The sequence below is a fragment of the Tupaia chinensis genome, unplaced genomic scaffold (genome assembly GCF_000334495.1).
Source record: "Tupaia chinensis unplaced genomic scaffold, TupChi_1.0 Scaffold000132_1, whole genome shotgun sequence".
Classification (NCBI taxonomy): Eukaryota; Metazoa; Chordata; class Mammalia; order Scandentia; family Tupaiidae; genus Tupaia; species Tupaia belangeri.
In genome coordinates, this window is record NW_006159601.1 from 3,599,269 (window position 1) to 3,613,797 (window position 14,529).

At 44.8% G+C, this 14,529-nt stretch overlaps 1 protein-coding gene and 1 long non-coding RNA gene across 3 annotated transcripts in view; one reads left to right on the forward strand and one right to left on the reverse strand.

Annotated features, from left to right (window-relative positions):
• LOC106734517 (uncharacterized) overlaps positions 1–14,529 on the reverse strand; it is a 390,280-nt gene that overhangs the window by 106,847 nt on the left and 268,904 nt on the right. For both annotated transcript variants that reach the window (XR_003548790.1, XR_003548791.1), the window contains exon 5: positions 14,262–14,414. This is a non-coding gene — a long non-coding RNA (uncharacterized LOC106734517). The remainder of the gene's footprint in view (positions 1–14,261; positions 14,415–14,529) is intronic.
• FGF1 (fibroblast growth factor 1) overlaps positions 1–14,529 on the forward strand; it is a 122,597-nt gene that overhangs the window by 91,174 nt on the left and 16,894 nt on the right. The window contains exon 3 of the mRNA XM_006144786.3: positions 6,628–6,830. Within this exon, the coding sequence (XP_006144848.1) occupies positions 6,662–6,830 (169 nt within the window). The 5' untranslated portion in view covers positions 6,628–6,661. The remainder of the gene's footprint in view (positions 1–6,627; positions 6,831–14,529) is intronic.

Genomic DNA, 14,529 nt, shown 5'->3' on the forward strand with positions numbered 1-14,529 from the left:
AGGAATGAAAGTGGGTTGGATGAACAGTCCTGAAAAAGAAGCGCCAGTGTCACCTGCTGCTGTGGCTCAGATGAGAAAAGATGGTGAGCCTGCACTAGAGCAGCAGTGAGGATGGTTTCAGGAGACATTAACAAGATAAAATTGAAATAGCATGGTCACCAATTGGATGAGTGGGAGTGTTTTCTATCCTACCCAAAGATCAGTTTGAATAAAACTTATTCTATCTGGGTTGAGTCTTATCTTGTGGCCTGGTATAGAGTCAATTTCTGTCAGTGTTCTATGTGTCCTTGAGAAGAAGAGTGTTCACTTCATTGTTGTTGCAGGGTCCTCTTAAATATTAATTCAATTAAGCTTGCTAGTGTTTCAATTTTTTACATCATTATTATTGTTTTGTATCTGGTGTATCATTATGACAGAAATGTAGTAAACTCCCCTGCCACCACTGTGAATTGACATAGTGTTAATTTTTGTTTTATGTATTTTGGGGCTATGTCATTGGCTTTATACTAAATAAGGTTGGATTTTTAAAATATCTTTCTGCCAAGTTATTCTAATTATTATGTATTGCTTACTTAAATCATTCTTTTGCCTTAGACTTATTTTATCTGATATTAATATATACACACTGACTTTTAATTTTTTGATAACATTCACCTGGTACTATTTTACTTCCTTCTACTTTTAACCTTTCCAAGTCCTTATGTTTTAAATCAACCTCTTATAATCAGAGTATAATTTTTAAAAATGCAGTAACCAATAAATTTAGACCATTTATATTTATTGTGATTATAAATATATTTGGACTTATTTATGCCACCTAATTTTGAGCATTTAAAATTTTTCTATTATTTTTCTACTTTTTTTATTCTTCTGGGTAATTACAGTTTCAATTTATTCTTCTTTATCGCCCTTTCCCCATCAGTTGTTAATTGAAATTAATACATTTTATTTCTCATTTTTTAGTAGTTACCCTTAGCATTTGACATAGATATTTAACTTAACAAAATATAAAGTTAAATAATATCTTTAAGGAAGAGTTAAGGGTTTTGGGTGATGTCATTACAAAGACAAGGAGCAAGAACCTAGAGCCTATTTGGAACCAAAGCTGAGTCTTGTTTTATGTATGCTGGGCTTGAGTACACATACAATTTTCATCTTACCAGATACTAGCTCATATACTTTAGGTGACTTTATGCACTTTGCAGAATGTCGTCCTTCATGGGTATTCTGCATTGCTTAAGCACTGACAGGAGTTATAGATAAATAAATGAAATGAAATGAAAATATTTGCCTTCTCTTGATTCTCAGAACCATAAGTCTTTACTTCTACCTTTATCATCAGGGACAAGCTGAGTGGAAATGGCTCCTAGAAATAGTTTTTGGTTTTTGTTTGTAGATGAAACGGGACAGATTTACTTTATTAAGTGGTTCAAAGGCAGCAGACTGCTGTGTTATTGAACCAAAATAATAGTTTGTATGAAATTTATTTATTCCTCAGACTTCATCCTATTTAAATAAACAGTGGAAAGAGGTTCTCAGTATTGCAAGACATGGCAAGACTGTCTTACTTTCACTTATTTTGTAAATTCTACATGGGCAATGTGTTTAGAATGCCATGTGTATCTTGTCGGAAAACAGACCGGGGGATTCTGGAGAGTTCACAGATGTCACTTCAATAACTGTTGATAAACTGAGATCTGAGTCTCAATGCTGGGCCAGAATTCTCTCTTACAGAATTATGGTTTATATTTTTTTCCTACATCTTCTCTGCTATGTTTATGGCTTAAATAATGGGGAGAGAGTTTAGCTCATTTCTGCAAATATAAAATGGCATAAAAAACTTTACTTTTAAATTAACTGAAAAATTATCTTAAATTAAGCATTTAAACACAGCTGACCTAGACCACACTAGGTTTCAATGAGTACAACATAACCAGTTACTCATATCTTATATAGATCAGGTCACATTTTAATACTTTCTAATGGCTACTGTGAAGAATGTGCTCACTTATCCCTTTAGACAATTCCTTACAGTAGACAGGGTAGGGATAATTAGAGGAAACATCTTGGGAGGAGTGGCTGACTGATTCAGGTTCCCAGAGCCTAGCTGGGCTACTAACCTACTGCCCCACATTGAAAAGTGACATTTGGCCCAGCTGTGGTGTCACAATGCTCTGCTGGAGGAAGATCTGGGCTCAATTCCCATTCCCAGGTCAAATAGTACACACCAGAAGTGCATGCATACCTATGCTTTCATTGCCTGGAAAGGCAGGTAGGGAGATAATACCTGAGATCATGTTGAGGCACGTGTCTCCTCTATCCTCACCCTTGTCTCAGAAGAAATCAGTGAATAAACTTTAAAAGAAAGGCAGTAAAGTGGCTTTTGTATTCTTGGGCAACAGTGCATACTTCACATCCTGTTCATGTGTCAGAATTCAGGATCTCACTCGGAGGCCACAGCTGACAAAGTTTGTCAGCCTTGACACAGATGTTCCAATAGCTTGGTGTTCTTCTCACCTTTGTGTCACTGATAAATCAAGAAAATCATCTGGCTTTCCTAAAATCTCACTAGTGCCCCAAATCTCAAAGAACTGGGCTTAGAACTCAATGATGACATACAGTTCATTTGGCCTGATCGCTGTCTCCCAACACACAAACAGATAATCTCCTCCCCTGACAGCCAATAAAAAGAAAATAGTAATGAGAAGCAGAGCTTATAAATTTCCATTACACTTAATGCCTGATTTCACTTAGTTAATGGATTCATTTGTTAGAGCAATTTGTGTAAATCCCCAAGGGCCTGCTAAGGTTGTTGCCTTACGGTTTTATCACATCATATACTTCCTTTATTCCTATCCTTTCACAAATAGTGGATTGGCAAGGAACTTTGGAACAACCACTGCTCGAATATAGGTAAATTATAAATAAAGTATAAAACAGAGCTTTTCATGCCCCTAGGGTTTCTTTGAGCAACAAAGAGCAATTTCATTTTTTGTATGTTTCAGCTGATTCATAAATCCTGCTGCCAGAGCCTATCAGCTTTGTGTTCACTCCAGACTTATTTTTCAGGAGTCAGCGTGTCCCCTTTGGGTTTCTATCCATGGCTCTGAACTGAAGGGTCATGGGAACCATCTGAAGTCAGTATAGCCACACCGCCAAGGACATCCCTCTTTCTGGTGGGAGCAGGCAAAGAGTAGAGTTGTGGTCTTGTATACCCTGTGGTTATACAAAGACGGGAGACCTTGCTGGGCTCTGAGTGAGGTCATTTAGCCAGTGAGAGATCTGCAGTGATCAGGCCTCAGCTGCATGACTTATACACATGTGTGAATGAGAGTGTTAGCATAATCCTTGGCCAACACTGGTGCTTCCAATCTCAGCCAGCCCCCTAGTGCATCTGTTCCCCTTCATACTAATGGGATGGAAACGAGAATTGCAGATGAATAGAATCAAATCTGTGCCTGACCCTTAGGCAACAACTTCATAGAGGCTCTCCACTGGGGCTAGACCCAGAATGAAGGTCATCCTTAATTGCTCCACAGTCAGGGAAAATAGGGACCTCCACTGGTGGAAGCTCAGAAAGAACAAGAAACCAAATTCTGCCCACCTAAAATTGATAACACAAATGACTATTTGTACAGTTAAATGACCGTCACAAATACATAATTATGGTCTCCTATACAGAATAAGTACATAACTTATGAAGTGCTTTAGAAAAATGACAAAGGGGCCAGCTGGTGGCATGGTAGTTGGAGTGCTGGGCTCCCACATGGCCAACTGCAGTTTAAAGTCCAGGACCTGAAGGCTTGCTTTCTCATGTTCTCTCTCTGAATCAATCAATCTCTCTCTCTCTCTCTCTCTCTCATAAGTACACATGCTCTATAGCAAAATTTAAAAATAATAATAATAAACAAATGACATAAAAATTGTATTATCTCCTAGTTGTACTTCAAGGAAAGGGGATCTGGTAAGGGTTGTGGGCTAATGGAGAGGAAATAGGTGAAGACACGATTGGAAGAGCTAAAGTGCTCTACATCAGGAGGGGCCCCAGAGGGAACAGAAGGAGGAACTGAAGATTGAGAGGCTTGGTAGAGAGATAGAAGTGGGTACAGAGAGGCTTGTGGATGGCAGAGAAGGGTTAGATAGAGACGGCAAGACTTTGAGAGGGAAATGCAATGTGCTTTGTAAGGTAAACTCTGCAGCCCTCCCTGTGAAACTGACCTAAAATCCATTTTCTGCCTATTACTGTATTATGTGAAAAGAACTTGATAGACAGAGCTTCTCCATGTGTGGAGATGTTTGCAGAGGCTGGCTTAAAAATATAGTGACATGTCTATGCAAAACTCTCTTTGGAGGGGAGGGTCCTTAGAGGGACTCCAAACAGTAGCTGGAACTAGGGAGAAGGACAGGTCCATGTGACAGCAGACTGGGAGAAACATTAAAATGCCAGGAGCAGAGAAAACGCCAGGAGCAGAGAAAACAAACACAGCTTTCCAACGTGAACCCTAATTCCAAAGTCGTAAGGACAAGTTACTGTAATTGGTGCCTGCCTGCCAGTGGAACTGCCTTCTCCGAGAGCAGCTCCAAGAGCAAGCAGGACTGGGTGGATGGTTAGTGCAGGGGGTGCTGGCTGTTCAGTGTTGGTGGTGTGGGTGTCTCCTGGAAAAGGAGGAAACAGGTGGAGTCCTGCTCCAAGGCTGGCAAGGGGACAAAGGTGGAGCTTGCCGACACTTGGGTCACAAAGGAATAACTGAGTGAGTGGCAACTTTATGGGGCAGATATACAAACCACAATATCAGTGAAGTCACTTAACCTCTTCGTGGGGACTAAGGCCAAGTTGGGGGTTTGTGTATGGACTCTCCCTGAGGCTCAGCTCTACCACTTACAAGCCATTTAACATCTCCAAGCTTTGGCTTCATTTCATTAAAATGGGGATAAAATTAGTGCCTACTTCAAAGGGTTATGGTGAGGTGAACATGAGGTAACTTATAGTCCAGAATATATTAATGATGATATTTATTATGGCAAGACCAGTTGCTAATTGATATATATATGTGATACCTATTTATTCCTAACAAGGTAAAACTCCCACATCAATTTCCTAGTCTATTTTTGGCTTCTTTCATTTATAATCCTCATTTTTATCTCCTAAACGATGGGACAAGCATATGCTTTAAAATCCTAATGATCATCTGCTTTGTTATGGAATCCTTAGAGGTGTAACTGGTGCATTTTACACTGAGAATATTAATATAATTTTGTATTCATGGATATATACAATGCTAGATGACTATAATACGTAATACGGTGGTTTCTGCGTTATGATAAGTCTCACATTTGAAGGTAATTAGGATGGGCCTGCAGAGAGCATGGAGGTTAAGGCAGCTGGATCCCACATGGCTGACTACACATTTGTTATGAGTTCCAGACCTGGCAGCTTAAAAAATATACTTGGCATGTGTGCATGCGTGCGCAAAGTCCTAAGAGGAGAATGGAGAAGGAAGGATTATGATGTAACCATCCCCACCGTGGGCTACTTTCTCACTCCCTCACCCCCTGTCTCTGGCAAGTGCATACACCCTATAGCAAAAAGAAACAAGAAAAGAATTAGAATGAAGATGGCCTGGGACCAGCATTTAACATAGTGGCTATGTCGCTGGACTCCCATGTAGTCAACTGTGGTTTGAGTCCCGGACCCAGTGGCTTAAACGTACGCCAGGCACATGTGCATGCATGCCCAAAATCCCGAGAAGAGAATGGAGGAGAAGGGATTGTGGCGTGGCCATCCCCCCAGGGGGTGATTTCTCGCTTTCTGTCTCTCTCTCTCTCTCTGTCTTTCTGGTGAGTGCATGCACCCTATAGCAAAACCTCTCCAAAAAAAACAAACAAACAGAAAAAGAACCCCAGTTTCTCTGTGTGATATGGGGACCCGCAGAAAGCTGTACAAGTGGTTTCCAGACATGGCATGCAAACTGAGCAGTCTTATGAACTTTCTTTGGTACAGTGTCTGCCCTTTCCAAACCTGACTTAACCTCCCCCTGCACCTTCCTCCCTGGTTCTGTTCCCTCCAGCAGGTCCAGAATGCTTCCTTTACACAGTAACCATCTGGAAGGGTTGGGAGTGAGTTGCTTACAGGTCCCCCCACGTCCAGGCTGTCTGTGCTGTCTGCTGCACCCAGGCTGGCGGTACCTCGTCAAAACAGAGTGAGGGTGGAGGACGGAACCTCAGTCCCAGCCTCGGCTTCTGTGGGTTTCAGCCAGAACCCAGGTGTTATTTTAGTGCAACTTCAGTGTTTAATTTGAGGATGTGTGTGGACCAGAAGGAGGGACCAAAACATGATTTTTCCTCTTTGGCCAAATGATTAAATTTGAAGTTCTAAAAAATGCAGAGCTTGGTCCCATGCTGTGTCCAATCGGGAAGAGATAAGTGTCCTGGAAATCCCTCCCAGGCCGGGGACCATCCTTCCTTAACCACCGGTCACCTCACAGCCCTGTTTACTGTGAGCATCACCTGGGCAGTCTGTGGTTACCAACTGACCAGGAGCCCTGAGTGCTGACGCTTCCCCTCTTGAAAGTGTGCGTTGTGCCTTTGCTGGGAGAACACTCGACAGGTTCGTCTGATTTCCCACAGCCCTGCAGGCGCCACAAGCAGCATCCACTGAGCCATGGCTGAAGGGGAAATCACGACCTTCGCAGCCCTGACCGAGAAGTTTGATCTGCCTCCAGGGAATTACAAGAAGCCCAAACTTCTCTACTGTAGCAACGGGGGCCATTTCTTGAGGATTCTTCCAGATGGCACCGTGGATGGGACAAGAGACAGGAGCGACCAGCACAGTAAGCCCCCGTCTTTACTGAACCCCCTTTGCTTTTGGATGCCTTCCTTAGTCAAGGATGGGGAGGTGGGACCTAAGTACTAGTACCCAAGTACTGGTACCCTCTTCTTCAAAGTTCTACTCAGGCATGACACATTCAGAAGTGGGGGTGCATAAGGGACATACATGAAAAGGGTCTAGATTGGGAAAAGAGTTGTGGGAGCTACCGCTTCCCTAAAGGTGTTCTGTTTCAAGTTTTTGAAAGGACTCTCTGCTGGCCCAGCACAACTGGCAGGTGTTCCACTGCTGTCAGTTTTCTGGGGTTCTGTCACTAGTGACGACCTGGCCCCCAAGACTGGTCAGGGGTCTGCTCGCTCCACGATGGAAAGGGCCAGATGGACAAGGGTGGTAAATCCTATGCAAAGATGTGGGCTCGGTTTCAAGTTAACTGACTCTCCAGGTAATGTTTCCACTGGGCTTCCCTTGTGAAATCCTAGTTCATAATCATAGTCTTACACGTCGTAAATTACGCGGCCTTCCCTCTGCGTATCGCGCAGATGTGTTTGTGGTAACCAGGAGGGGTAAAATCATTCTCCAGACCTTATAGAAACTGGAGAGTGGGAGCCATTCGAGCCAAGTGCTGAATATCTTTTCTGGGCCTTCCTGACCCCCCTGGCTCTAAGATGGTGATGATAAATGAAGGCATGGCTTCGGAGAAAAAGAATCTTCTTGACTATTTACGTATAAAAAATGTCTTCCTTCTGCTTGCCTCCTTCTGGATTTGGTGTGTCTGTTTGATATTAGGTGTCTAGACCCTACTGTGATGTTACTGGAGATTCCCTGAGTACCACTGAGACGTTATATGTTGAAGAGGAGCCAAAAGTCAGATCTGGTCTCTGCTTAGAGGGTTGACAATCTCAGAGTCAAATATGCTGCAAATCAAGAGAAGGAAAGTGTGAGTGAAATCAGGAGACACGGAATGGACAGGCAGGAAGTCGAGTCCTGTAGGCTTTAAGATGGAATGTGAGCCACTGGCTTTGACATTATGTTTCATACATCAGGTGGTCTTAATAACTCATAAAATATGCAGAAAGGTTGCACACTGAGCATAAGTAACCACTTCAAGGGTGCACTTTCCCCACAGTTGCATGGGTAACACGTCCACAGACCAGAGAGCAACGTCCTTTCCTTCCCGCAGGCACCCAGACCCTTGAGAGGGGGAGCAGGACAGCAAAGCCTGGGGCTTGCAGCTGTAGGAGTCAAGGCTGGGGCTTTGTTTTAATGACTTGTTCATGTGGGCCTGTGGAATGCCTTATACTCAGTGGAAACAGGTATCCGGGACTCCCACATGACTAACTGTGATTTGAGTCCCAGACCTGGCGGCTTTCTCTCTTTCTCCTAGCCCCTCATTCTGCCCCTCTCTGGTCAAATTTAAATAAGTAAAGAAATAAAAAACCAAACTAAATAACTACTTTAATAAAACATACATAACAAATGTTTGTTGCAAATAAAGTAACTTAATTATAGTCCATTGTGTTAGGCATAAGACACAATTTATGTGATCTGCCCCACACAACACAAGGGGAACTGCTTTAATCTCTCTGGGTTCTAAATGTTTCTAATGAATACTATCAATTTCATAAATCAATAAGGGATGCCCTTAGAACCCCCAGAGGAGAGTCAACCTAGCGACATGCTCCTTGGGTTAAACTGGCGCTTCTGCGAAACCTTGAATATTGGGGAAGAAGAGGCTATGGGGGCCAGCAGGTGGCGTGGTGACTGGATCACTGGACTCCCACATGGCCAACAGTGGTTCAAGTCCTGGACCTGGCAGCTTGCTTTCCCACTCTCCCTCTTTCTCTCTCTGTGTCTCTCTCTGATAAAAATGAATAGTAATAATAAAATAAATAATTCTTTTTTTTTAAAAAAAAGAGGCTATGAGTGCTAGTACTCTGTTCAGACAGCATATGACGTCAGTGTCATCATTCCACCCTTGCCGTTGTGAGCTGCATGCTGGGTATGTAACAGTGACCTGACCCAGATGTCAGGAACCCCTGGAATTCAGTACAGATTAGCCAGAGGAGCTTATATGAGGATGTCTGTATCCAAATAATGCTGGCTTGTTTGCCTAGTGAACTTGGCCAAGTGACTTATCCTCTCTGGCCTCACTTTTCTCACCTGTAAAATACTCCTGACAATAGCACTTGCTCACAGGTTTCTTGGGAGGATGAAATGAGCTAACGCATTGAGAGTTCTCGGCATGGCACCTGGCCAGAACAACAGTGAGGCACATGTTGGTCCGTACTGCTGTGAGCGTCAGGGTCTCCATACGTTCACCCAGAACGGAAATACAGGATAAGTTTGAGAGACCTCCTAGTCTCATCTCTTCTATAATACCGCCTCTCAAGAAGAGCAGGGCTCTAGACCCCTGATTTGATTCCCGGTCTTTCTAACACCCTTCAGAGTTGTTGGGTTGGCCTATCTATCTATTTATCTATCTATTTATCATTTAGTTATTTAATTTTGTTTATCCTAGAATTAAGAACAGGATCAAGAGGACAGGAGTCAGGGTAAATAAGGTGGGTGGGCAGAAATCCATCTCTGTATCTATCAAGGCCAAGAGAACTGGATAATCCACGTACCCTCTGCCTAGTCAGGAGCTGAGATTTAAACTCAAGAAAGCTTGAGTTCATATCCCTACTAGGTCACCTTAGAATGAGGCAATTAACATTCTCGCCATTTTGCATTAAGCACTCTGCAAAGGAAGTTCAAGTCCCCTTGCCCTATGATTCTTTCAACCATCCTCTCCTATCTAGAAATTTAAATGTCTCTAGTGTTTCCAGCTGTGTAATTTTGGGGTAAAAATAGTTCATATTACCAAGACTCAGTTTCCTTACCTGTATAATGGGACTAATGACATTGCCCTGCACACCTCAGAAGGCTGAAGACTATTTAATAAGATGCTATAGGTGAGAGGAGTCCTGGACATGAATACGCTCCCTGAGTGTGGTTCTGTCGCCCTCTTCTGCCCAGTGGTGGTATTGCCACAGTTCCTTCTGAATTTCCAAGGTCATTCAGAAACAGAATCTACCCAGGGACAAGCATAGAGTGTATATTCCTTGGGTAAGCTGATCAGCAGTCTGGAGAGCGACTGGTTTCTATTCCTTGATCATTAGTTTAAGCCTGACTAGAGTCTGTGGAGACAGGTAGAGTGGCACTCAGACTTCCTACAGCAAGAGCATTTCTAAAGGCCAAATATTTAAATAAATCATGCAAAATAGAACTGTATGTCCTTTAGCTCAACAAGGTAAAAATAACTCCCTTTAACAGTTTCTCCTAGTCCTAGACTAGCTGATCTTTCCTGGGCAAAACTGGAAAGTTTTCGATTTGTCTTCCTCCTACCTAGAGGAAAATAAGTTGCCTTCCCTTTCCTTTTCTTTTCTTTTCTTTTTTTTTTTTGTCCCTGCAATCTTTGCTATAAGGTGTATGCGCTTACCAGAGAGAGAGGGAAAGTGAGGAAGCACCCTCCCAGTGGGGCGACAACTCCACAGTGGCCTCCTTTCTATTCTCCTTCTGGGATTTTGGACATGCACGCACAGGCACCTGGCACGTTTCTCAAGCTGCAGGCTCCAGGACTCAAACTGTGTAGGCAGCTGTGTGGGATCCTGCTGCCTGACCCACCATAAATTGTCTTTCTTATAGTGGTGTAACCTATAACCAATGTCTGGGGACAGACACTTCCAATACAGACCTGAGTTAGACATCTCTTCTGGTGGAAATGTCAGCCCATAGACAAGATAGCTTTGGTTTGTCCCTTTTCATTTCGCGAATCCTGGCTCTAGGGAATTAATACTGAACACTTGCTTCATTGCCAGCCATGACCAGAGGAGCTGCAGGTTCTGGGGCACCGTCTGTGAGAAGGTTGATGGGTCCTCCAGGAGAGGGAGGGTCTGGAAGAGGTACAGTACAGGGGAGAGCCCAGGCCCATTTTGGAGCCGGCACCGAGGACCGCTTCAGTGCCATGCAGCTCCCGTGGAGTTAGAATTCTACATTTATTAGTGTGATTTTCTAATGGTTTTTCTTTCCCTCTGGACTCCCTGTAGACAAAGACTTTGTCTCTCATTGCTGAACACTGCAATTTCGGTGTCTCGCACATTGCCTGACACTTGGTATAGTGCCCAGTAAACACGAATTGGATGAGTAACTGAATCATATGGGTGGCAGACGAATTCAAACTCAACAGTACATTCAATGAGTCCCTGCTTATTGCCAGGCATAGCTGACGTGTGCCAGGCACTGTGCTTTCAGTTCCGCCTAGCCACCATCCTGTGGGGCTCCTCATTATCATCACCCCGAGAACACTGAAGCTAACAGTGTGGACCAGCTCCTAACCGGGAACTCTTGGCACCAACCCCCAGCTTCTGCTCAATACTCAGTTCTTTCCATATCCCACCATTGCCCCTGACACGCACACTCTGACGGTGGCTTCGGCCCACAAACTGATTAAATAAACAGGCTGGATTCACCCAGCCTGTCCTGTGGGTCAGGTGGGTATTGGCGCAAGTGCCACCCTGCTGTTTATTTGTTCCGTGTCACCTTGAAAGTTACTTCTCTATGTGCTGCAGATTCCTTGTTGTTGTTTTTTTTCTTTCTTTTTTAAGAGAGAGATTTTTGCTAGAGTGTGTGTGGTTGCCAGAAACACAAAGAGAGACAGAGGGACAGAAAGCAAGAAATCACCCCCACTAGGAGGGATGGCCGTGTGCAACCCCTTCTCCTCCACTGCCCTCTCAGGACTTCAGGCATGGATGCACATGCGCCCAGTGTGAGTTTTAAGCCGCTGGGTCGGGGACTCGAACCACAGTCAACTACATGGGAGTTCAACAATGTAACCATTACACCATCTGCTGGTCCCCTGATTCCTTGTTTTAAAAACAGTAGTGACAATAGTACCTGCATTGGAGAGCAGAAATTTTCTATTTTGTGAGAGGGAATGTGTGTGTGCCACTTGGACAAGAGGAAAGAGGAGAGAGGAGCACACTTGACAGGGTCTCAGCACGATACCCTTTCCCTAGGCCTCCAGCTCCTAAGGACCCTGTGGGGCCTGCATCCATGGTCACCATGTTTTTGAGGTGACCCTTGGGTTCAAACCCGCAGTTGGCCATGTGGCTTCCAGCCTTGTAGAGTTCTTGGATAACCACAGTGTCATAGCAGCTGGGCCAGAAAGTAGGCGTTTCGAACGTGCAAACATCCGTGGACGTGTTTAGCACACTGCCAGGTACAGGATGAGCACTTGAAAAGTGCTGTGTATCACCCTCATCGCCATCATCCCTAGGTTGACATGGCCTTTCTCATCTAGCCATCGGATCTTTGGAGTCTAGTGAATAACTCTCATGGTTGCTCATATAACTGAGGGGACTCTTCACATCAGGTTCTGGGGGACTACCTAGGTTGGGGCTCTTGAGGCCTGGCACCCAGGCAGAATGTGCCCATCCTGGCAGCAAACCCTGCTCTGCCTAAATGCTCAGGCCCAGCAAGCTGCCTTGGCAAAGGTGAGGATGAGCTCCATGTCTGATTTCCTTCTTTTTGAGGCCATTTCCTCTCTGGCAAGGATGAGCCAGGACTTACCCCTCAGTGAGGTTAATACCTGGAACAATAGTATGCTCACGAGCAGCCCATACCACAGCCTCTTCCTGCAGCTGCCGGCCCTCGCCCCTCCGAGCATGGAAGAGGTTGAACAGAGAGCAGGACTCCCGGCACTGCTCATCACGCAAATGGAAATGCTCTTGAACAAAGTGTGTGCCAATCAAATATTTATACATCGAGCCACATCCCAGAGGCATGAGGGGAGTTCCCTGATCAAAAGAATCCTACTTTGCAGCCCTTATAAAGGGCAGACTGTTCGGTGAAAGCTCACCTTCCCCAATGTTCTGGGAGAGTCCAGACTCCCATTCTTGGATTTGATGTGACTCGGCTAAAGCTTGGCTCCCAGCAGCCTGACCCAGAGTCAAACAGCCTTGCAGATAACTGGGTGGGCAGAGCGGGGCCCTGTCCCTGGACCTCAGAGACAGGGGAAGGTCTTCAGGCAGAAAGGTTCCCCCAGCTGGGAGTTCTAACCTTAGTCATTTGTGATATAAAGGACTCCCTGGCCCTCTTCCCCACCATTCCTTGTCTGATTACAAGGAGGGAATTTTCTAGAGAAACTTTATGGTGTATGGGCGTGCATCTGTCTCTGGACTAAATCAAAATTTTCCAGGTACCTTTTTCAGACCCTAAAGGAGCAGACACCTTTTATGTGTCTTAAGAAAACTCTTTTTCATACATGTATGTATTCCAGACCACTGGAATATTTTTTTCTCCCTAATGTGATTTTTCCCCTTCTCTGTCTCTCTCTCCAATGTTTAACTGGGCCCAGCTTGTGGCTACATTTTAATTATAAATGCCACTGACATAAAACGACCTGGCCGCGTTCTGGATGAGGCTGACCTCACTTTGAGTAAACACGGCAAAGGACGGGAAGTCTCCAGCCCAGAATAACCAGGCACGTAATCTCTTTCGCCTTTCTCTAGAGAGCCAAGGTGGAAGGCAGGATTAAAGGCCGTGAATATTCTACAGACGCAGAACCTCCCTCCCCACCTCCCCTGCTCAAGGGATCAGTAGTATCTTATCTTTGAAAATGCCCAGGGCAGGACAGGAAGATGTTGGGGTGGTTTGGAGCTTAGAAATGGGGGACAGTGCCACAAAACTCACTTCTCTTTTCCCTGGCAGACTGTAACTCCCTTCTCTTCTTCCTCCCCTTGGAGACATAGGGCTAATACACCCTATTGTGAACAAACTCCAGCTAAGGCCTAGCGGGAGGCTTTGGGAGCAAAGAGAAAACCAGATGCAGAGGCTGGGAGAGTCACTCCAAAGTTCCCCTTTGCTAGGTTCCCTAAGTGCACAGAGACCTATGGAGGGGTTTAAATAATAAGTATGGGACAAGGTAGGAGTACGGTTCTCAAAGGTGATTTTGTACATTTCAGGTTATTTGACTTTTTTCTTTTTCTTTTTCTTTATTTTATCTTATTTTTTTTTGAGAGAGAGATTTTTGCTATAGGGCACATGCGGTCACTGGAGAGACAGAGACAGAAACAGAGAGACAGAAAGCAAGAATTAGCCCCCAGGGAGGATGGCCACAGACTTACCTCTTTTTTTTTTAAAGGTTTTTGCTATAGGGCACGTGCACTCGCCAGACAGACAGAGAGGGACAGAGAGACAGAAAGCGAGAAATCAGCCCCTCATGGAGGATGGCCATGCCGCAATCCCTTCTCCTCCATTCTCCTCTTGGGATCTTGGGCACGCACGCACACGCGCCTGGCGTTAGTTTTAAGCCACTGGGTCCGGGACGTGAACTGCAGTCGACTACCTGGGAGTCCAGCAACATAGCCATTACGCTAACTGCTGACCCCAGACTTACCTCATTTTTCAAAAAGAACTTGTCTCTCCATCCTTGGGATGGTTTAGGGCCACTGGCCTTCCTGTTCAGAGACAGCAGGTCTTAAGTTCCCCACGTGGGATAAACAGGAGGTGCTCCTCCCACTTTGGTCTGGTGTGATCCTGGTGGACACTGCTGAAAAGGAAATGAAGAGGGAAATTGTGGTTTGAAAGGTTCCTCACCCCAGCTTGCCACCCCAGGTCTCCTGGGTTCCTGGCTGCCCCCAAGATCGACCTCTTGTGGACACCTG